At 45.2% G+C, this 21,101-nt stretch overlaps 3 protein-coding genes across 18 annotated transcripts in view; 1 reads left to right on the top strand and 2 right to left on the bottom strand.

The window, feature by feature from the left end:
- The window catches only part of NAA50 (N-alpha-acetyltransferase 50, NatE catalytic subunit), a 574,571-nt gene that overhangs the window by 404,988 nt on the left and 148,482 nt on the right, over positions 1-21,101 (bottom strand). The window lies entirely within an intron of this gene.
- DRD3 (dopamine receptor D3) overlaps positions 1-21,101 on the bottom strand; it is a 47,327-nt gene that overhangs the window by 6,250 nt on the left and 19,976 nt on the right. For 2 of the 10 annotated variants that reach the window (XM_021070345.2, XM_021070346.2), the window contains exons 4-7: positions 20,091-20,203; positions 8,731-8,873; positions 1,219-1,415; positions 69-146 (exon numbers count right to left, since the gene is read on the bottom strand). In XM_021070345.2, the coding sequence (XP_020926004.1) occupies positions 69-146; positions 1,219-1,415; positions 8,731-8,873; positions 20,091-20,203 (531 nt within the window). Of the gene's footprint in view, positions 1-68; positions 147-1,149; positions 1,416-8,730; positions 8,874-13,660; positions 13,811-20,090; positions 20,204-21,101 lie in introns of those variants that run through there. The other 8 variants (XM_084991267.1, XM_084991268.1, XM_084991269.1 and 5 more) reach the window with 4 other exon arrangements.
- TIGIT (T cell immunoreceptor with Ig and ITIM domains) overlaps positions 13,652-21,101 on the top strand; it is a 125,627-nt gene continuing 118,177 nt past the window's right edge. For 2 of the 7 annotated variants that reach the window (XM_084991291.1, XM_084991288.1), the window contains exons 1-2: positions 13,655-13,985; positions 16,204-16,322. The gene's annotated coding sequence lies outside the window, so the exon portion shown is untranslated. Of the gene's footprint in view, positions 13,986-15,984; positions 16,323-20,049; positions 20,318-21,101 lie in introns of all 7 variants that reach the window. The other 5 variants (XM_084991290.1, XM_084991287.1, XM_003358804.5 and 2 more) reach the window with 5 other exon arrangements.

Here is a 21,101-nt window from a genome sequence, read left to right as displayed (position 1 = left end):
TCAAGTCAAGCCAATATCTTGAGAAAAGATCTCATTCTTTCCTATTATAAAAGGCATGACTTACTTACCGTTTTCCCCATGGCATCTGATGGAAATCTGGCCCTTATTGAAAACTGCCGAATGGGGTGCAACCGTAGACAGGAAGACTAGGGTGGATTGAAGGAGAAGCAGTTATGGGTTAAGCTCTACATAGTTGTGTCATATAGATGACAATCCTTTGAATGCAATATGTTCATATCCTCAGCCTTGGGTCCTGACCTCCTATTTCAGGGGGACCAATATTCTTGTTCTACCCAAGCCTTGGGACTTCAAATTTGAGACTCTGATTCTCATTCACTAGGTTGATCTAGACATCTAACTTGGACCTGCCTTCAAGATCAAACTCAGTTCTTACTCTTTGGAGCCCTTTCCTTAGCATACTGACCTTTATCTTCTCAAAACCTCTCCAGCATTTAATATTTAGGTGCTTATTTGTCTTCATCTCACATGTGGCAAATATCCCGTTCAGTGTTGGGCTGCTCATTGATTTTGGGCAGATGTGTGTTTTATTTGCTTGTCTAAGATTCCAAGCTCCATGAGGGCAGAGGTTGTATAATATTCCTGCTCTCTCTTCCCTAGCAGATTGCAAGTGATCGGTATTCATCCTTTCATGCTTCAAGTACATCTTGAAGCACGTGCTGGGCACTGAAATAAGCAGAATTTACAGCCCAAGCAACAATAAGATTTCAATGACCTTCCTTTTTTCAGACCTAATAAAACGTGTCATCAGCATCCCATTCCCCTGGCTGGTTCATGCCTCAACACAGAGGCAGATCTAGTAAAGAAAAGAAGTTTTAATGGACCACCAGAGATGCTTGATGTGAATGGTCTGGCCAAAAAGTCATTCCTGGGAACTCATCATCAGTGAATGGGAAATCTGCCACACTAAATCTGTGTGGCATCTGAACAGCTGGCCATTTAGGGGCAATGAAAGACTTTGAAGGGAAGCAGAACAAGCCCAGAAACTATCCTATCATTTTGGTAAGTGAAGTGTGCTCTAGGGGAGACTAATGAGATAGAATTTCCTACCTTTAAAGCCTAGCCAATACCTGCAAGCTAAAAGGTGGGTGTCACGTGTCCCCAGTGTGTAGAACAGGCAAAGTCACGTACCACTGGACATAAGGCTGAGAGGCCACGGGGCTGGGTGCTGTCTTCCTTCTGCTCCTCCAGGGTGCTTACCTGCTGGGGGAAGCCAGGCCTCACACTGAGGCACTGACTGTTCTGTCGAGTGAGGAAGCGTTTCCGTCTCCTCTGTCTTAATACCACATAGATCCTGGCATAGACAAGCACAGTCACTCCAAAGGGTAGGTAGAAGGACACCACTGAAGAATAGAGGACAAAATCAGGGTTGGAGATAGAGCAGATGCTGGGGTCTCCTGTGAGTGAGAGAAGGGGAGAAAGAAAATTAGTTGCCCAAGTATGGGACCTCAGGAGGGAGGACAAAATATTATACCACATTTGTGTACTTAGCACACATGGTCTGATTGTTAAGTGTGTGTGTGTGTGTGGAGTGCAGTTCAGACACCTATGTTGTCCGCTCACTGAGGGCAGAGGGCTAATTCATCTTTGTGTTGCTCATAGTTCACTCAGAAAGAAAATTTACCAGTGATTACATTCCAGACATTGCTCTACACTGGGGCTGCAAAGACGAATAAGACACGGTGTCCACCCTTGAAGGAGCTCACAGCCTAGGCGGACAGATGATCCCTTCCTTATGCTGTTCTAGGTGTCACAGAGGAAGGAATGTGGCCTGAGAAGTAGGGGGGAGGTGGGGGTAGGGTCACAGAACCACAGAGCAGAGGCTCCCCTGAGGGATGTGACCCTTAGTAAAGGGCCTGCTGGTGTGGAGGCATTCAAGGATTGCTGAATGCAGTGAGAGAAAGGAGGCAGGCTTCTTTGTTGAGAATGCAGGTCTCCAATTCTGAATCTGGGTTGTGGGGCAGGTGGTGGCTGAATACAGGCAATTCTCTTTTTCAGGGGATCCCAGTACCGCCCAGGGGTGCGATGGGAAAAGAACTAGTAAACATATTGTCATTGTGGACAATGTGAATCTAGGCATGTCCTTGTCCTTGCTTTATGTCCTGAAATGCTCCAACCACTCCTAGGAGGGCCCTGCAGCGCTGACTGCTTAGCTAGCGGACGTCAAGATTCCTCTAACAGCCAGAGGAGGGCCTAGAACTTGTCCCATCCTGGAAAAGAAAAGGTAAGAAAACTAGCATCTTCCAGGCAGTTCCACATTATCTCACCTAATCATTGTGGCAACAGGATGTAGCAGGTGCCATTACTGTCTCTACTCTCAGATGAGCAAACTAAGGCCCAGAGAGATTCAGTAAGTGGCCCAACATCACACAGCCTAAAAGGGCAGGAGTCTGCATGCTTTCCTCCAGTCATTCTGACCCCAAAACTAATGTTCTTTCTGTGATTTGGACTCTCCACCTCTCTCTTCTATTGGGACATCACAGATTTGCCCTTTGTCCTGCATCATCAGCAACATGTTGGCACACCCTGCCAATCTTAATAAAAGAATGGGGATTCTCCAACCCTGAATCTGGCCTCAGAAGATGCAGCCTCAGGTGTGAACTGGTGGGGAGACAGCAGTGGCCACAGGGGTCCTTCATTCTGCTTCTAAGGTACTCAGAGACCAGGCAGCCTAAGGCAGGAGACCGAGGTCTCCATTTACTAGCTGTGTGATCTTGGGTATGTTACTTAACTATGCCAAGCCTGGGTTTTATTATCTGTAAAAGAAGGACTAAAATACTGTTTCATGTAGTGGTGGTGAGACTACATGAGAATAAATAGTAGTCATTATTAATTTTACTATTATTTATGATTACCTCCTCTGAGAGTTTTTCTCTTCTTTTTTTTTTTTTTTTTTTTTTTTTTTAACGGCTGCACCCGCAGCATATGGAAGTTCTGAGCCACAGCTGCAACCTATGCTGCCGCTGCAGCAACATCATATCCTTTAACCCACTGCACCTGGCTAGGGATCAAACTGACAACTTAGCAGTGACCCTAGCTGCTGCAGTCAGGTTCTTAAACTATTGTGCCACAGTTGGAACTCCTCCTCTGAGCTTTTTGAACTTGAAAGGGAGGGTAGCACTTGGAATGAAAATTTGGAGAGAGACTTAAAGGGAACAATATGGGGGAAGAAAGGGAGCAACAGCTAAGAATTAAAACAAGACAAACAAAAAAGGGTGTGTTTAGTGCTCAGTGAAGCATTTTAATGATAACACTGCCACCAGAATCTTTATGAGCTCCTCCAGATTCTCCACTTCTCTTGGGAAGGAGGTACAATTCAGATAAAATTAATATCATCTCACCAAAGCCTGTATCATTATCTTTTAGGAAATGGCTCATAAAACTCTGAACATTGGTCACCAAATTGGCATCTCCGGTTCTCCAGGGGAGATGGGGTTGGGGGTAGGGATAGAGTGGCTGCTGGTAGTCTTCTTCTCTTTCTTTCTTTCTTTCTTTCTTTCTTTCTTTCTTTCTTTCTTTCTTTCTTTCTTTCTTTCTTTCTAGGGCCGGACTCCCTCATGTTGGAAAGTTCCCACGCTAGGGATCAAATCAGAGCAATAGCTGATGGCCTAGCAATGCTGGATCCTTTACCCATTGAGCAAGGCCAGGGATCGAACCCACATCCTCATGGATACTAGTTGGGTTCATTACCACTGAGCTACAACGGGAACTCTCATGGTGGTCTTTCTGAATCCATAAGGACCCATCAGCCCCTAATTTCAACAGTTAAGGAGAAAAGGATGATAAGGACGATTCATCCACTTACTCATTCAACACAAGTTTACAGAGCCCCTCCTGTGTTTGAGGCACTGTGCTGTGTGATAAAACACTGAATGTCTCTTGTGGACGAGCCTGGGAACTTGAGTCCCACAGTGATGTGAATGGCAAGGCCAAAGCAAGTTAACTTGAGAGATTCATGGACTTCTAGCTCCTTGAAGAATTTTACCTCAACTTGTTTCCAAATATGGGAGATCCTGATGAATTCAATTTAGATGAGCATTTGCTTAACTTTCTGCCACGCCTCCCATCCCCAGATCCAGTGTTCTGAAACCAAGTGAGGCATTTTATTGCTAAAATCTAAATAGCCCTTCTCCATTTCCTTGTTTCAAAGAAAAATTAAGACAGTTGATAGCACTTTCTTTAAGTTTTTCTGCCTTTGAACGTTTCTTAAATTCTGGTCACCAGCTATTGCTTATCCATTCTGGAATTTATTTATTTATTTATTTATTTATTTATTTATTTATTTATTTTTTGTCTTTTTAGTGCCACACCCGTGGCATATGGAAGTTCCAGGCTAGGGGTCGAATCAGAGCTATAGCTGCTGGCCTACACCACAGACACAGCGATACCAGATCCAAACAGCATTTGCAACTTACACCACACCTCGTGGCAACGCCAGATCCTTAACCCACTGAGCAAGGCCAGAGATCAAACCTGCATCCTCATGGATGCTAGTCAGATTCGTATCTGCTGAGCCACAATGGGAACTCTCATTCTGGAGTTTTTAACATATATCGGGATTGATATATGATTTAACAGAAATATAAATGCTGGTTATTTGTCTTATTTGTGAAATGAAAGGATTAGGATCTTTAGGTTTCCTCTAGTACTAAAATTCCATCCTCCACTGCCCTTAGGGGCTGCTGGTGATGTGATATTTGGCTCCCAACTGCTGAGTCTCTGCTGGGAGCTGAGGCAACATGGGTCAGCCATGCTCACAGCCTTGGAACTCTCTGTGATGCAAGATCCTGTCTTATGTGTGCATCCAGAAATGCACGTCACCCTTTTCTCAGACAATAAGAACAATTCCAAGCTGCAAGAAACTGAAGTTCATCTCTCTACCTTGTGTTCTCTGACAATTCACAATCCCACGTGGCAGGGACCATTTCACAAAAAGAAGAGCTCTGCCTGAATGTGTTGTTTTGTGTTGCATTTAATGAAAGTCCAGCCACTTCCAGTATCAGGTGTTGCTGCCAGTATCCTGCCATTTTCTCCTCTACTTTTTTTTTTTTTTTGTCTTTTATCTTCTTAGGGCCTCACCTGCAGCATATGGGGTGAGGGTTCTAACTGGAGCTACAGCTGCTGGCCTATACCACAGCCACAGCAACATCAGCATGAGCCATGTCTGCGACCTACACCACAGTTCACGGCAATGCCAGATCCTTAACCCAATGAGCGAGGCCAGGTATTGAACCCGCAACCTCATGTTTCCCAGTCGGATTCATTTCCACTGCACCACGTCAGGAACTCCTTCTCCTCTGCTTTTCATGGGAGTCAAAAAAAATGGCTGAAATAAGTCACTTATACTGAGCTTTCCAAGGAATTTGGGAACCTCCTTCGAGATGCAAGAAGGGGTGCTGAAGGAACCCACATCAATCAGGATAATGAAGCTGTGCTGTGAAGGTCAGACTGAGGCAGAGAAGGATAGCTCCTCTTTGACCACCAGCAGAACCGCCACTGTTTGGGTTTTCCTTGGAGCAGGGGCACAGTTAAATTTTGAGGCTGAGGAAACTTTTCTACTATATAATAACAATAACAATAACACTAGCTAATATCTATTGGGCTTTTACAATGGACCTGACACGTTAACACAGTACATGAGTAAGTGGAGAGTTACCATGGTCTAATATATTTAAAAGTAAGAGAGGGAGAGATGAGAGAAAAGTGAGCCTGTACAGGTCAAGTCACGAGCCTTTTTTGCCTTCTCAATTCTATATTTGAACATCCTTTTGGAAAGATTTTTCTGAGTTTTGTTTCTGGAACAATAATGATCTCACTGATGGCAACAACACTGCAATTAGCTCATCATTCTTCTTCACTTTATATGTTGACATTAATTGGGAACTCTGTCTAATGTCAGAATTTGAGACTGTTACCAGGGGGTGTGTGTGTCTGTGAGTAAGATTGCCCCCACCAGCCCCCAAGAATGAGTAAGAGGAATCACTCAGCCCAGCAAACACTGATGGGGGTTTGCTGCCGGCCAGGTAAGGACTGCCTCCATCTAGCCATGGTAGTGAGTGCCCCATATTACAAATTCCAACTTAGAATGCATTTTCTTACAGAAACACAGATACAGAAGGTGGCTTAGTTATCAGACTAACCTCCAAAGCACACTTAGACTCATCAAAATGGTATCTGAGTGTCAGAGTCGGCTTCTATAGTTGTGTTAGAGAATGTTGCCTTGGTACATGTGTGTGCACACACATGTTTGTGTGTGTAAGGTATTATTGGTAAGCAGTAAAGACTAATGCAAAGATGATAATAACATCATATTTTAGGAATACTCTGAGTTAACGTGGCATATCTTTGTTAGATAATTTGGCTATTTCACCTCTAATGTGGCAGAGAAGCCAGCCTGACCTTGAGCAGATGGTACATGCTTGGCACGTCCACATATGTTACCCCAATTTATTTATTTATTTGTTTGTTTATTGGCTGCCCTGTGGCATATGGAGTTCCCAGGCCAGGGATCAGATCTGAACCACAGTTGTGACCTACACTGCAGCAGCAGCAGTGCTCGATCCTTAACTCACTGTGCTGGGCTGGGGAGTGAAACTACACACCAGCATTGCACTGCTGACCCTATTGCTCCATAGAGGGAATTCCTGTTACCCCAATTTAATCCTTACTGAATTGTATAAAAATCTCTGTGAAGGAGGTAGGTAGAGGGGAGTTATATCATATGTAGGCTTAGATTCTAAAGTCAGTGAAGATTATAGAGTCAAAAATCACCCAGAATCACATAAAAAGAAATACATAGTTTGATTACAAGCCTGAACAGTAATAAGATGTGTGACACATGCAGTGATATGTCATGTATTATAAAGAGTTCAAACAAAACTTGTAACTTCAGAGATGAAGTTGTTGAAATTATTTGCCAGAGGCCACACATAAAAATAATTATTGAAAAATTCCTACCCAAGTACATAGACTGAGTCTACATATTTGATTTTGCTCAAGTTTATACTCTGCTGTATTATTATGCCAAATTTATCAATAAGGAAGCTTAATTTAGAAAAGTTAAGTAACTTGTTCAGTGAGACACAGCTGTTTAGTAGAACTGGAGTATGAATCTAGGTTTTTCTGACTCCAGAGCCTCTGTCTTCCTACATGTATTTTGACTCCTAATAACTATCCAGCAAATTTTTTTCTTTTTCTTTTTAGGGCCACACCTGCAACACATGGAAGTTCCTAGGCTAGGGGTCAAATTGGAGCTACTGGCCTATGCCGCAGCCACAGCAACACCAGATCCAAGCCACATCTGTGACGTACACCTCAGCTCGTAGCAACACCAGATCCTTAACCCACTAAGCAAGGACATGGATCAAACCCCCATCCTCATGGATACTACTCAGGTTTTTAACTTGTTGAGCCACAATGGGAACTCCCAGCAAATGATCCTTTGAAGACTATTTATAAGTTAAGATTTGCTTATATTTATTTGTTTGTTTGTTTGTTTTTTAGGGCCACACCTGTGGCATATGGAAGTTCCCAGGCTAGGGGTCTAATTGGAGCTACAGCTGCCAGCCTACACCACAGCCACAGCAACACTGGATCCAAGCCGTGTCTTTGATCCTCACCACAGCTCACAGCAATGCTGGATCCTTAACCCAATGATCAAAGTCAGGGATCGAACCCACAACCTCATAGCTCCTAGTTGGATTCGTTTCCACTGTGCTATGACGGGAACTCCAAGATTTGCTTGTATTTGTATGTAATGTATTACATATAACTGTATACACATAAGCATATAGCCATGTGACTTGTACATATGTACAAGAAATTCATGAGCATGGGACATAGTAGGAGTTAAATGAACCAATTCAAATGGACAAATAAGAAATCCAGATGAACACTAGAACATAAGCTAATCAGTTCTCTCCTGTGAACACTCAGTGTTTATTATCAATACCTATAACGTTACTATCGGTGCTAATAGTTTTCATTCAACACATGAAACTTGTGAGGCTGAAAGATGGTCATGGAACAGACCCTGAAAGCACTGATCCATATGAGGTGTAAATTTGGATCAGTGTCACATCTAAAATCCTTGACATCGCAGATATACATATTGTTCATCCATCTGTCCGTCCGTCCATCCATCCATCCATCCAACAGAAGATGTACCATGTGCCAGGCATCATGGCCAGAATTTTTGTACATTAAAAACATAAAATACATCCCTAATAATTTAGGAATTTATCCTAGTTTCCAAATGTAGAAATGATTCCATTGAGTAAAAAGTTAGAAATGTATATCCTGCTCCAAGGCTTTCCTGATATGTTATTTTGCATTGTAAATCCATTATGAATTATCATCTTTTCATTAGCAAACCTCACCTGAATTATTCATATAGCATAGGTTTTTTGTTTGTTTGTTTTAAACTGGCATATTTCTTCAAATGAATACAATGTTATTTCTTTCAAAATAGGGATAAGCCAGATTTTTTTTTCACTTGGGGCAGAACTGTACTCCTGTGCCATGAATTGAAGAGGTTTTGCTTTCTATTTTATTGATCATCAGTGAAGGTCAAAGCTTCGCAGTCTATAGCATCCTCATTTCATTACAAAATACATGGCCCAGGGGTCAAATATCTCAGGGTTGGGTACTGCTCCAGCCGTTCAAGTATGCTGTGTGTCACTCAGGTGTTAGAAGTGGGACCGTCATTGTTACCTGTGGTGTTGAAGCCAAAGAGGAGAGGGCAAGACACGGCGAAGGCCAGTACCCAGACGGCCGTGATCATGAGGGCCACACGCCGACAGGAGCTCTGTCCCGTGCCATGTTGGTAGTGAACTGGCATGACCACGGCAGTGTATCTGTGAAAGGAAGAGGAGAGAGCATAGACATGATGAGAAGGGTTCAAAAGACAAGTTGAAAGAGGTGACTAGAGAAAACCTACTAGAGAAATGCAATCATTGATATATGTGGCAGGAGCAAAGTAATTTGGTCTGAGAAACTTAGAGAGAAAGGAGTATAATAGTGAACACAGCTGAAAGGTTGAGATAAGATAGATGAACTCATTGAGGAAAGTGAACAGAGAAAGGGAGAAAGAATAAGAAGGTTAGCATAGCAACACTAGGATGCCAGAGCTTCTTACTATGCTGGTTGACAGCCCAGCACATCCCAGGCTTGCATTCATACACCCTTAACCCCGAAGACACCAGGTGCTGGTTTGGGAGCCCTTACTTCCTCCCACGGTTTTTCAGATAATGAGGGAACTGTGCCCAAAGAGGATGTTTATCCCCACTTGTATCCTAACATTGATTCTAACCGTTTTAGGGACAACTATTCCAAGTAGCAACAATCTTGTAAATAGAAGTGAGTCATATCCAACAAAGGCTTATTTTAATTAATTAATTAATTAATTAATTTTGTCTTTTTGCCTTTTCTAGGGCTGCTCCCACGGTATATGGAGGTTCCCAAGCTAGGGGTCGAATCGTAGCTGTAGCTGCCGGCCTACACCATAGCCACAGCAACGTGGGATCCGAGCTGCCTCTGCAACCTACACCGTAGCTCACGGCAACGCCAGATCCTCAACCCACTGAGCAAGGCCAGGGATCGAACCCGCAACCTCATGGTTCCTAGTCGCATTCATTAACCACTGCACCACAACAGGAACTCCGAAGGCTTATTTTAAAATCGAGTTTTCATGCTTAGTCTGTTTGGGCTGCTATATTAAAAATACCATGGACTGGGTGGTTTAAACAACAACTATTAATTTTTTCACAGCTCAGGAGGCTGGGAAGTCTAAGATCAATGTGCCTGCAGATTCAGTCTCTGTGAGAGCCCCCTTCTTGCTTTGCAGATGGCTGTCTTCTTGCTGTGTTCGCATGTAGTGGGGGGTGGGGGTGGGGGTGAGGGAGCTCTCTGGGGTCTCTTTTCATTAATACCATGCCTGAGGGTGAAGCCCTAATCACCACCCAAAGGTCCCATCTCCTAGAACCATCACACTGGGGGTTAGAATCTCAACATATGAGTTCTGGAAGCACACATTCAGTTTACAGCACATGCTTTTACATGGTCAGGGCACAGTTTCTTATTCTCACTGAATATTGCCGTCTTTTCTGTGGTATCTCCTTACATACATTTCCAGCTGTTTATTGGACTTCCCTGCACGCTTGTTGCATGGCTGTCTCAAATTCAAGTTACCTGAAGTAGATCTTCCTTTCTGCCTACATCTCTTCCGGTTCCACTTTCTGTCTTTCTTCAAGACATCCACACCCAGGACTCAGGCTTTTTGACCCTTTTCTGCTCCTTCCAGATCATTTGCTCACCCATTCATTTAGCCTTTCATTCCTTCAGTATTTTTTGAGTTCTTACTATATACCAGGCCCTATTCTGGGAACAAAGAGTTGTGGGAATGGAACATTATCTCTGTCCTTATTGAGCATGGGGTTGAGTGGAGTGGATGGATCAAAAAAAGTTTATATAAAATAAAAAGTATCATGAAAGAAATAAGCTGAGTGACCTGTTTAAGGATAGTGGAGGATGTAAAGAAGGGGCAGCCCAACATAACTGGGGAGGAAAATGAGTGGAATAGGAAGGAGCCTGCCCTGAGGGAAAGTAGGAGAATATTTCAGGCAGAAGGACAGCAGGTCCTGTAAATTTACCCATTGTGGTGTCTTTCCCATTTATCCATGCATTTCTTTTCTACCACTTCTTATTTGTGATGGCTACAGTCTCCTGGCTGGTCTCCTGCTTCCAGGTCCAAAAATAGATTTCATCATGTGCTCCTCCCTGCCATCCCATGGCCCCCAGCTGAAAACTACTTGAGATAGGCAGAATTCTGAGATGGTCCCCTGAATTTACGCACTGTAGAACTAGTATAACTCCTGTGATTGGATTACAAATCAATAGATTGAGTTCATCAAAGGGGAGATTATCCTGGGTGGGCCTGACCTAAGCAGGTGAGTCCTTAAAAGGGACTGGACCCTGCCTTAATTCAGAGAGATTCAAAGGATGAGAATTTATCTGCCTGGCATTGAAGGGGCAAAATGCCATGTTTGGGAAAAGATCAGTTGGCAGGGAACAGCAGGAGACTTAATGGAGCTGAGAATAGCCCCTGGTGACAACAACAAAGTGAGGACCTCAGTCTTTGAACTGCAAGGAACTGACTTTTACTGACTACTTGAATAAATCTGGAATATTGAAACACAAATCAGCTTATAATTCGTTTTCAGCCTTGTGAGACCCTACCTAACTGTGCCCAGATTTTTGACCTGTGAGATAAAAAATGAATGTAGTTGAAGCCAGTAGATTTTTGATAATTTGTTACACAACAATAGAAAACAAATACAATGTTAATACTTAGCCTTCCCCCAAATGACCCCAATTGCCTTGCCAGCCTGACCTCCCACTGGTCCCTGACACTTTTTTTTTTTTTTTTTTGTATTTGCCTTTTCTAGGGCCACTCTTGCGGCATATGGAAGTTCCCAGGCTAGGGGTCTAATCTGAGCTGTAGCCACCAGCCTACGCCAGAGTCACAGCAACGCGGGATCCGAGCTGCCTCTGCAACCTACACCATAACTCACGGCAACGCCAGATCCTCAGCCCACTGAGCAAGGCCAGGGATCGAACCCACAACCTCATGGTTCCTAGTCGGATTCATTACCCACTGAGCCATGATGGGAACTCCCCCCGCCCGTGACACTTACTTTTAACTCCAGCTGTACTGGCCTAGCACTGGGCAATCTTCAATAGTCTTTGTTCAGTCCATTATCCTTTTTCCTTTCCTGGAGAGCTCATTCTTTCCCTCCTTTAATCCCATATCAGCTCTCCAGTAACCTTCCCAGCCCTTCCACTTTTTTTGGGGGGGACTGCACTAGTGGCACCTGGAAGTTCCCAGGCTAGGGGTCAGATTGGAGCTACAGCAATGCAGGATTCAAGCTGTGTCTGTGACCTACACCACAGCTCACAGCAACACCACATCCTTAACCCACTGAGATCTCACTGCCAAGTCCAAGGGAGGCCCATGGCAACACAGTTCCCTTCTCCTGACACACAAACATCACAAATCCTCCCTTGAACCCCTACCTTGGCAATGAAAGATCAGGGCAAGTAGCAGCTGGCACTCCTCCAGGCCTCTCATTCTCCTCAGGACTTTAGGCTCTGCTGGGGCAGTGAGCTGGGGCTTCAAGGCCGATATGTCCACCAGGGCTGGCCCCTAAGCAGAGATCCCTGAGGCTCCTTGAGAGGCTGAACCTTGAGTCCTGCAGCTGTCATGGCCAAACAGTTGTTGAGGGTCGGGAAGGAAAGGTTTGATAAAATTCCTAATGTCCAGACCTGCAGCTGGGCCCAGACCCCTCATTTACATAATGGCTCTTGATGTAAAAGAAGCTGACTATCCCATACATTCAGTGGTTTCAGTGGTGTGCTGTTAAATACCTGATATTTGGCTCTCCAGGTGAAAAAAAAGCCCTAATTTACATAATTTGTCAATTTCTGTGGTACAGTTACTCCCATCCTTGTCGGTTTCAAGTTACACCACAGGATTAACAACTGGCTTAAAAAATTCCTCAGATTTGGCCAATCCTCTCTCACTAGCCATTAGGAACTGACTCCAAGGCCACCACTGAGGAGTTCCCATTGTGGCTCTGAGGGTTAAGAACCCGACATAGTGTCTCCAAGGATATGGGTTTGATCCCTGGCTTCCCTCAGTGGGTTAAGGATCTGGTAATGCCGCAAGTTGTGGCTCAGGTTGTAGATGCAGCTTGGATCTGGTGTTGCTGATGCTGTAGGGTACAGCTCGCATTTGACCCCTGGCCCCGGGGAACTTCCAAGTGCTGCAGGTGCGGCCCTGAAAAATAAAAAAATAATAAACAAGCCCACCACTGAGAGCTGCACACTTGCCTAGCTATGCTTCAGCATCCAGCAATTTCTTGGAGGTTCTCATTAATTCAATAAGTCAGTGAGTGTAGGGAACTGACTTCATTTTACAAAGGAGGAATCAGAGCCATAGAGAGGCTGCACGATGGAACCAAGTTCCCATAGCTGGGGGCAGTGCAGACTCTGAGGTCAGGTGTCTCTTGAGTGCCCTCTCCTTGTAAAGGGCATTGCAAGTCTTCCAGGCCTTGTGAGGACAAGGGCTTCCCCAGCAAAGGTAGCATTGACAGGTGTATTATGAGGGCACCAGGGCCATCCAGAACAGAGCTTCCTCAATTAGTTTGATTCTATTCATTGTCTGGGGGTCCCGTTAAAATACATATTCCAAGGCCACCCCCTTGGATATTTGGTCCAGTCTAGAAGTGTGGTCCAGTCTAGAAGTGTGTATTTTTAACAAGCAAGAGGATTATGATTAGGCAAGCTGGAGAAAGAGCCTGGGGGAAAATTTCTGCGTCAAAAATTCTTGCTAACTTGGGTAAGAAGTGAGAGATGAGACTACACTGACCCTGTTACATTTATATTTTTTCTTCTTAATTTTAAAACATGATTAAATATTTCGAATAAATGAGCTCCCCCACCTCCATTTGCTTCCCAGGTTTTTCCGCCAGGAAGCTGGCATAGGAGCTGAGGCACGGAGGCTGTTCCGAGATTGACCAGCGGAGGGCACCATAATGCAGCAAGAACCCCGCCAGCGCGGCGGGGTGAGAAGTTCACTGCTCACCTGGGGGCTCTCCAGGCCTGGTGGGGAGGCGGAGAGGGAAGGCTCTCCCCCTCTTCCCGGTTCCTGCCGCCCTACAGGGACTCCGAATTCCCACTCGAGCAGACTGCTCAGCCTCCGGTCTCCTCCCTGATCGGTCGAAGAAGACTGACCTCAGGCGAGGGCAGGGCTGGGCGCCGGCCCAAGGCGCTCACCCGGCTCTTCCGGGTCTTTGGCCAGTGCGCGCCAGCGCGCTCTTCCCCGGGTCGCTGCCTGGCCAGGCTCCAGCCCTTTGAGCTCCTAGTTTCTGGGTCCCTTCTGGCCGCTACACTGGCTGTGTGCACAGTGGGTAAGTCAATGGACCTTGGAGACAGACTAATTAGCGTCTGAATCCCACTTGGCCTGTCGCTTAACCGTGTGGCCAGGGACCAGATATTTGACTTCTTTGAGACTCAATTTCCTCCTCTGCACAATGGGGATAATGATTCTGCCCGATAGGGCTGTTAACGGATATTGAATGAGATTATCCCTGTGAGATTTTTTTCTCAAAATATCCGGTATATACTAAAGAATTCAAAAAACAGTGTTATTATTTTTATTATTATTGTCATTTTTACTGTGCTAGGCCAAGGGGTCTGTGATTGTTCATATCAATAAGTTCACGGGTGTCTGCCCCTTATTCCTGATTATCAGGGAACATTAAATTTATTTGTTTAACAAACACACAAGTATAAAGCACTTTTTATGTGCTGGGCAACTGTTCAAAGTGCTTTACAAATATTAACTCATTTAATCTTCATAACGACCCTTTTGCTATTATCTCCACTGAACAGATAAAGGAACTGAGGCCCAGAGAGGTTAACTGACTTGCTCAATGTCACATTGTTATTAAGCGGTAGAGCCAGGATTTCCAGCCAGGCAGTGTGGCTCAGAGCTAGAGGGGCCTGGAGTATGGCTAAGGGCCTCTAAGGCAGTGATCTGGAGTAGAAAGATGCTGACTGAATCCTTACTTCTGTACCCATCAGCTGTGCCATCTGGGCAAGCTTACCTACACAGTCTAGAATCATAAAGATCTTTACTTATACAGAATGCAGATAATACACCTACCTTGCTAGGGCGTTGTGAGGATTAGCAATAATGACAAGCTCTTGCCTGGCACACACTACATGCTAAATAAATGGTAGCTAGTTCTACTCTTGCTGCTTTTAGATTCACTCAAGTTAGGATTAGCATGGAGGTAGCCAGGGCACTGAAGACAAAGGAAATGTGCCTGGTTTACTCCCAGGAAATTGCGCCTAGAGGGGTGGCCTGCCTTCCTGGATGGTGGCTCCTCTCTCAGCGTCCCATCCCCATCTCCACCAGTAAAGAGGCCACTTGATGAAAAGGACGTAGGAGTGGTGTGGGAGACTCCAGTTTCTAGTCCCAGAACTAACAGGCTGCAGGACCCCTGGGAGCATGTGACATTTCTGCACAAATGAATTAAACTATGATGCCCCTTCTGACTCTCAGTTCTGGGACTGGGGTTCATGGGCTTGTCACTCTACTGAGAGTCTTAGGATCCCTGTAGAAGGTGACCTCAGCCTGGAGCTCTGTCCTGGGGAGGGAGGTGTGTGTGTGGGGGAACTGGCGAGAGTGCCTCCAGAGGAAGCTGCAGAGGGGGAGGAAGGAGGCTGGGCTGGTGGGAGGGCCTGAGTCTAACTCCCCGCCTGGGTTTAATGAGCCCCAGGCTCGGTGAGGGCTGCTTTTCACCACCTTTTATTTGGTCAGACAGGGGGCTCAATAAATCTTTAGTTCTGTGGACTCCCCTAGTGGAATTGTTGAAGGAGAAAGCTTTTTGCAAATGACTGGAAAGCCCCTTGCAAATATAAAGTGCTTATTTAGATGCAAACGAAAAATCCAAGGTGCCTGTGACTCATCTGGTACCTATTGTGCTCGCTGCAAAGACGCGGAGGCTTGCCTGTGTGATGGGTGCCATTTGAGAGCCACTTAAAGAACTCCCTGGTGAATGAATTTGGTTGCATTATTCCCGGGGCTCCTTGCTTGCGGAGGACTCGAATTCTCACCGCTCCGATCGTGTCCTCCTCCTTTGACACTTTCTCAGCCCTCTCCTCGTGTTAGTTCTGACCCAGGATGCGGTGGGAGGGGGCTGGCCCACTGGGAGGCAAGGAGCCAAGGGAGAGATGGGGGGTTGTGCTCACCCACTCTGCTTTTTAAAAAAGAAAAGGCTGCATTAATCCCAGCCTCCAGAGCTATGCCTGAGAATCTAATGACAATAGTATTACTTGCTTTCAAAAACCCTTTTTATCATTTTCTTTTCTTTCCTATCTCTTACCACCCTGTTATTACAGATCAGGGCTTCATGACCAAAAAATGCTGAATCCATTTGGTCAAGTTTGTCAGATGGGTGACTAGCATTGTACGAAGACCAAAGGTCTGCATGAATGACTGCATTTTTAATGAATTGACTGGCTATTTGGCATCCCATGAACAGAATTTAATGCCGTGTACTGCAAACTGCTGCGAAGGATAATGGAGACAGCTTTTCCAAGGCCTATTTTCATTCCTAGGAGAGGGAGGAGGCTCCATTTGAAGCCTGGTGAGGATTGGTTCGTGTAGACCAACAAGCCAAGAAGGAAGCATCCTTGTCCACAGGGGTCTAAGGTGGGACTTGTTCCTCAGATTGCAGGTAGGTGAGCGCCATGCATTCTGGGAGTTCTCCCTGGATAGGACCAGATCCAATTCAAGGTTTGTTCTTGTGTGTTGTATTTTAAGAGGTGCAAGTACAAGTGTGTGTTAAGCATGGCTACTGTCAGCAAAATGGTGCTTTGGGGTAAGTTAGAAAAAGATACCCTTTCCAGGCTGGTGAATTGCAAAAAGGTGCCCACTCTTGGTTTACTCAAGTCTTCCCACGCTCCAGTCGGAACACAACTTGCACAGTCTCACCTGCCAGCCCTAGATGTGTAAATGTGTACGAGTGGAATGGATAGGCACAATTTCAAAGATAATTGAGAGAGAGTAGGGTTGGAACTAGAAGGCTGGGGATGGGGCTGCTATCCCAGAGCCTGTCCTAGAAGCTCTCTTGGGACAGCTCTTCCCTCTCTCCTCCAAGGCTGACCTGATCTACTCTCTCATGTCTTTTCTGAAGGTGCATGTCGTGGTATAAACATTGGCTACCATCAGGCAGGGGCTGTGGAATTCAATGTACTATTCCTCGTTAAAGGCTCTGTCATAGGCAGCACGAGGAGATTCACAGGTGATGAAGAGCCAGGATGATATGGTAGTTTGGGGTGTTGGAGGTGATGATGTAACAAACCAGATGCAGGCTGTTACTTCTGTAAATAACATATTTTCGAAAATGGGTACTAAATATCCTGAAATCACACAAAAGATGTAGATGTTGTTGGAAGAGTTCTATTCTCAGAGAGCTAAAAATATTATAAAATCCACAACTGTTCCTTCACCTTTTTTTTTTTTTTTTTTTTTTTTGCGGTGCCCAAGGCATGTGGAAATTCCTGGGCCAGGGGTCAAACCTGCACCGTAGCCATGACATTGGATCCTTAACCCACTGCACCACAAGGGCACACCTCTCTTCACTTTTTAATAGCATTATGGAGATATACTTCACATACCACACAATTCATCTAAGTATATAAATCAGTGTGACCGAGTTCCCATCATGGTTCAGTGGTTAACAGACCCGACTAGCATCCATGAGGACTTGGGTTCAATCCCTGGCCTTGCTCAGTGGGTTAAGGATCTGGTGTTGCTGTGAGGTGTGGTGTGGGTCACAGATGCGGCTCAGATCCTTCATTGCTGTGGCTCTGGCATAGGCTGGTGGCTACAGCTCCAATTCGACCCCTATCCTAAGAACCTCCATATGCTGCAGGTGCGGCCCTAAAAAGACAAAAGACAATAAATAAATACATAAATAAAAATAAATGAATGTGAGGTTTGGGGGGTATATTTACAGAGTTATGCAACTGTATCCCTTTATTTTTTAGCACATTCTCTAATGGTATTCCATTATGGACACAATCTTTAATTTTCCTTCTCAGGATAGCCAGTCAAGTCCTGCTGGTCAAGTGATAGCCAATCACATGATAAAAGTCAAAAGACCATCGAGTTGATTAGTTGGTCTGCAGTGTCACTAGAGGGTAGGGTTTTCATGTCCATTATTTGGTCACACACATGCAGGGATGTTTAGGGCTGTTGACATGGACAGTCATAGGGTCACACGAATGTCACACTAGGGAAGTGAGGAGGACCTGCAGTAAGACTTAGCAAAAGGCGGCCTGGAGATGCTATAATGTGGTCACAGTGGAAGCACCATGAGAGTTCAGGGGAGACTGAATTATGTTGTAGGCATTTGGAAGGGCTTCACGAAAGGGACCTAGTGTGGTGGGCCTTGGAGCATGAGAGAGCTAAAGGGCAACCAAAAGGAGATGAGATTAAAAAGGTAGATTGAGGCCATATTGTGGAAAACTCTGACTCTTAGGCTGTAAAGGTAGCTTTAATTTTTATTCTGCAGGCCAAGGAGACACTGAAGCATTTTGAGTGGGGCAGTGGGTGTTTGGGTTTTACTTCTGGGGGAATAATTCTGAGAGTGGTTCAAGAGCCAGTTAGGAGGCTGTGGTAGAAGCCCAGATGAGGGGTCATAGGAGCCTAAAATAAGCAGGTGCAGTAAGAGAGGGAAGATGGGGCCCATTTAGAAAACATTTCAGAAATAAGAGTCTATGAGCCTAGACTGCTTATTGTGGGAGATGAGGAAGAGGGAGGAGTGGAACAAAATGCAAGATTCCAGGAGAACCACTTGGCCCATGAGAGATCACCAAGTGAAGATGGTTTGGTGCTTGGATGGCTTGATGATTTGGTCTTTAACATTTTGCCTTGTAGGAGCCAGTGGTATATCCAGGAGGTAACATGGACTGGAAATCAGGGGGGAAATTTGGGGTGTAGCTGAAGATTTGAGAAGGCTTGGCACAAAGCCTAAGATGATTAACTCAGGGCCAGGTGAACATGAATTCAAATCCTGGCACAGCTTCGTGCTAGCTGTGTGACTTTGGGCACATTCCTTAACTATTCTTAGAAGCTGAAAATGAAGATAATACCATCACTGAAGAGTTGCTGTGAAAAGAAACGAGTTAAGGCTTTGACATGCCTTAGCACAAAGCGGTAAATTCTCAATAGATGGCAGGTTTTCTTTGGGGTCACCTGTTAGAGCTATGGAGTGAAGAGATACTATTCCTGGGGCAAAGAGTGTTGGAAGAGAAGAGGTGAATGGGGCCTCAGAGAAGGGGCTACTGGAGACTCTTGACCATCAACAGAGGCCATAGGTGACCTCCCTCCCCCAGGGTGCTCCCTGGGCCGGAGATATCTGTGGGAGCCAAGGCAGATCTGACTAAGGCAGGGGAAAGGGAAAGAGAGGGGAAGTGAGGACCAGAGGTCCCCAGAGCTGGGGCAGTACATCCTTAGGAATGGAAAGTGATGTTATTCTGGTGGAACACACAGGGTCATGTCAAAATCACAGAAATCCACTCCAGCAGCCAAAAGGCAATTCTAAAGACCGTCATTCGTTACTTGGTTTTCTTAAACTCTATTGAAGGAAATAAATAGGTCATGGCCACATTTTCTAAAATTACTTTTCTCCCCCATCCACTCCCCTCTCTCTCCTCACAAATACTCCCAAGCTCTTCTCTCCCCATTTGGTCTTTGGCTCTCCTCCCTGTCTTCCTCCCTTTGCCAAAAACAAACAAAATAGCAACAGCAACATTTTCTTGAACCATGTCAGCTCAGCTCACCTCCTTGTCCCCCTACCCCATAAAAAATTAGGAATTATAAGAGCACCAAGGATGGTGAGTGAAAAGCAAACCCAGAATCCTCTTTTAGGGAGCTGGGGGAAAGGAAAGCCTATAGCCTATGGTTAGTTCTCTCCTGTCACAGGAGTTTCTCATCTACAAACCATGGTTTAGAAGAAAAAGAGATGAGTTCCCATTGTGGCTCAGTGGTTAATGAACCTGACTAGTATCCATGAGGACGCAGGTTCAATCCATGGCCTCGCTTAGTAGGTTAAGGATCAGGCGTTGCTGTGGCCTGTAGTGTAGGTTGCAGACGCAGCTTGGATCTGGTGTTGCTTTTGCTGTGGTGTAGGCCAGTGGCTATAGCTCTGATTTGACCCCTGGCCTGGGAGGTTCCATATGCCAAGGGTGTGGCCCTAAAAAGACAAAAGACAAAATACAAAAAAAAAAAAAATAAAAAGAAAGAAAGAAAAGAAAAAGAGAGAAAAGAAAATGTCCCAGTGACAAGTTGTACTTGCCAGTGACCCCAGTGACCCCATTGCCCTCAGATGCAAAGCCTGTGCCTCGAATACAGCCAGAGTAATTTCTCTATGTGGTTTCCCTCACCACCTGATCTAGACCACCTCTCTCCTAAGTCTGGAAGGGAAGCCCAGCCTTACCTGTCGATGCTGATGGCACAGAGGTTCAGGATGCTGGCTGTACACATCATGACATCCAGGGTGACGAAAACATCGCAGCAGACTCGGCTGAAATTCCAGACTCCACCTGTTACCTGGGCATCAGAGACAAGGGTGTTAGTTTTCCCCCAGCAAAGGGACAACAACCCAATCAACTCCACCACCTTCCGTAGGCTGCTCTGCACAGACGCAGACATGCTCTCCCAAGGGTAGGTAACCATCGAGGGAATGTCAGGCTGACCAGGGTTGGTTGCCAAAGAAAGGACAATTTCACAGAATGTTCGTGCTGGAAGGGATCTTCCAAATCTATTAGTTCAGTGTTTTTCAAAATGTGGTCCACAGTGGGGTGTGTATTAAAGATGGAGTTTTTTTTTTGTTTTTTTTTTTTTTTTTTTTTTTTTTTTTTTTTTTTGTCTTTTTGCCTTCTCTAGGGCCACTTCCCTCGGCATATGGAGGTTCCCAGGCTAGGGGTCAAATCAGAGCTGTAGCCACTGGCCTACGCCAGAGCCACAGCAAAGCGGGATCCGAGCCGCGTCTGCAATTTACACCACAGCTCACGGCAACGCCGGATCTTTAACCTAATGAGCAAGGCCAGGGATCGAACCTGCAACCTCATGGTTCCTAGTCAGAGTCGTTAACCACTGCGCCACAGCGGGAACTCCAAAGATGGAGAATTTTGAACACCTCCCTAAACCTACCGAGTCACAGTCTCTAGATCTTTGGGCTGTGAATCTTCATTTTTAAAGTTTTGCGAATCACTGATACAGTTCAAACTCAGGAGGGAACTAAAGCTCATCATGGTTAAGTGATATGCCCGTCAATGCACAACTGGTAGTAAAAGACGTTGGCTGAATGCCAAATGTGTGCACTGTGCCAAAACTGCCTCTCCAAAGCCTTCCACCCAGTGGAGAGCTCACCATGTATCAGGAAATAAGCTGAGAGCACATTTTGCATAAAACTCACCTCCAAAATGAAAATCCATCAGGCTTCTGG

This window comes from Sus scrofa, chromosome 13 (assembly GCF_054392235.1).
Source record: "Sus scrofa isolate SSC_HxYL_T2T_F1_AM1 chromosome 13, Sscrofa_HxYL_maternal_Yorkshire_Landrace_v2.0, whole genome shotgun sequence".
Taxonomy (NCBI): domain Eukaryota; kingdom Metazoa; phylum Chordata; class Mammalia; order Artiodactyla; family Suidae; genus Sus; species Sus scrofa.
The sequence above is the reverse complement of the archived record's forward strand: the minus strand, read 5'-3'. Positions and strand labels throughout refer to the sequence as shown.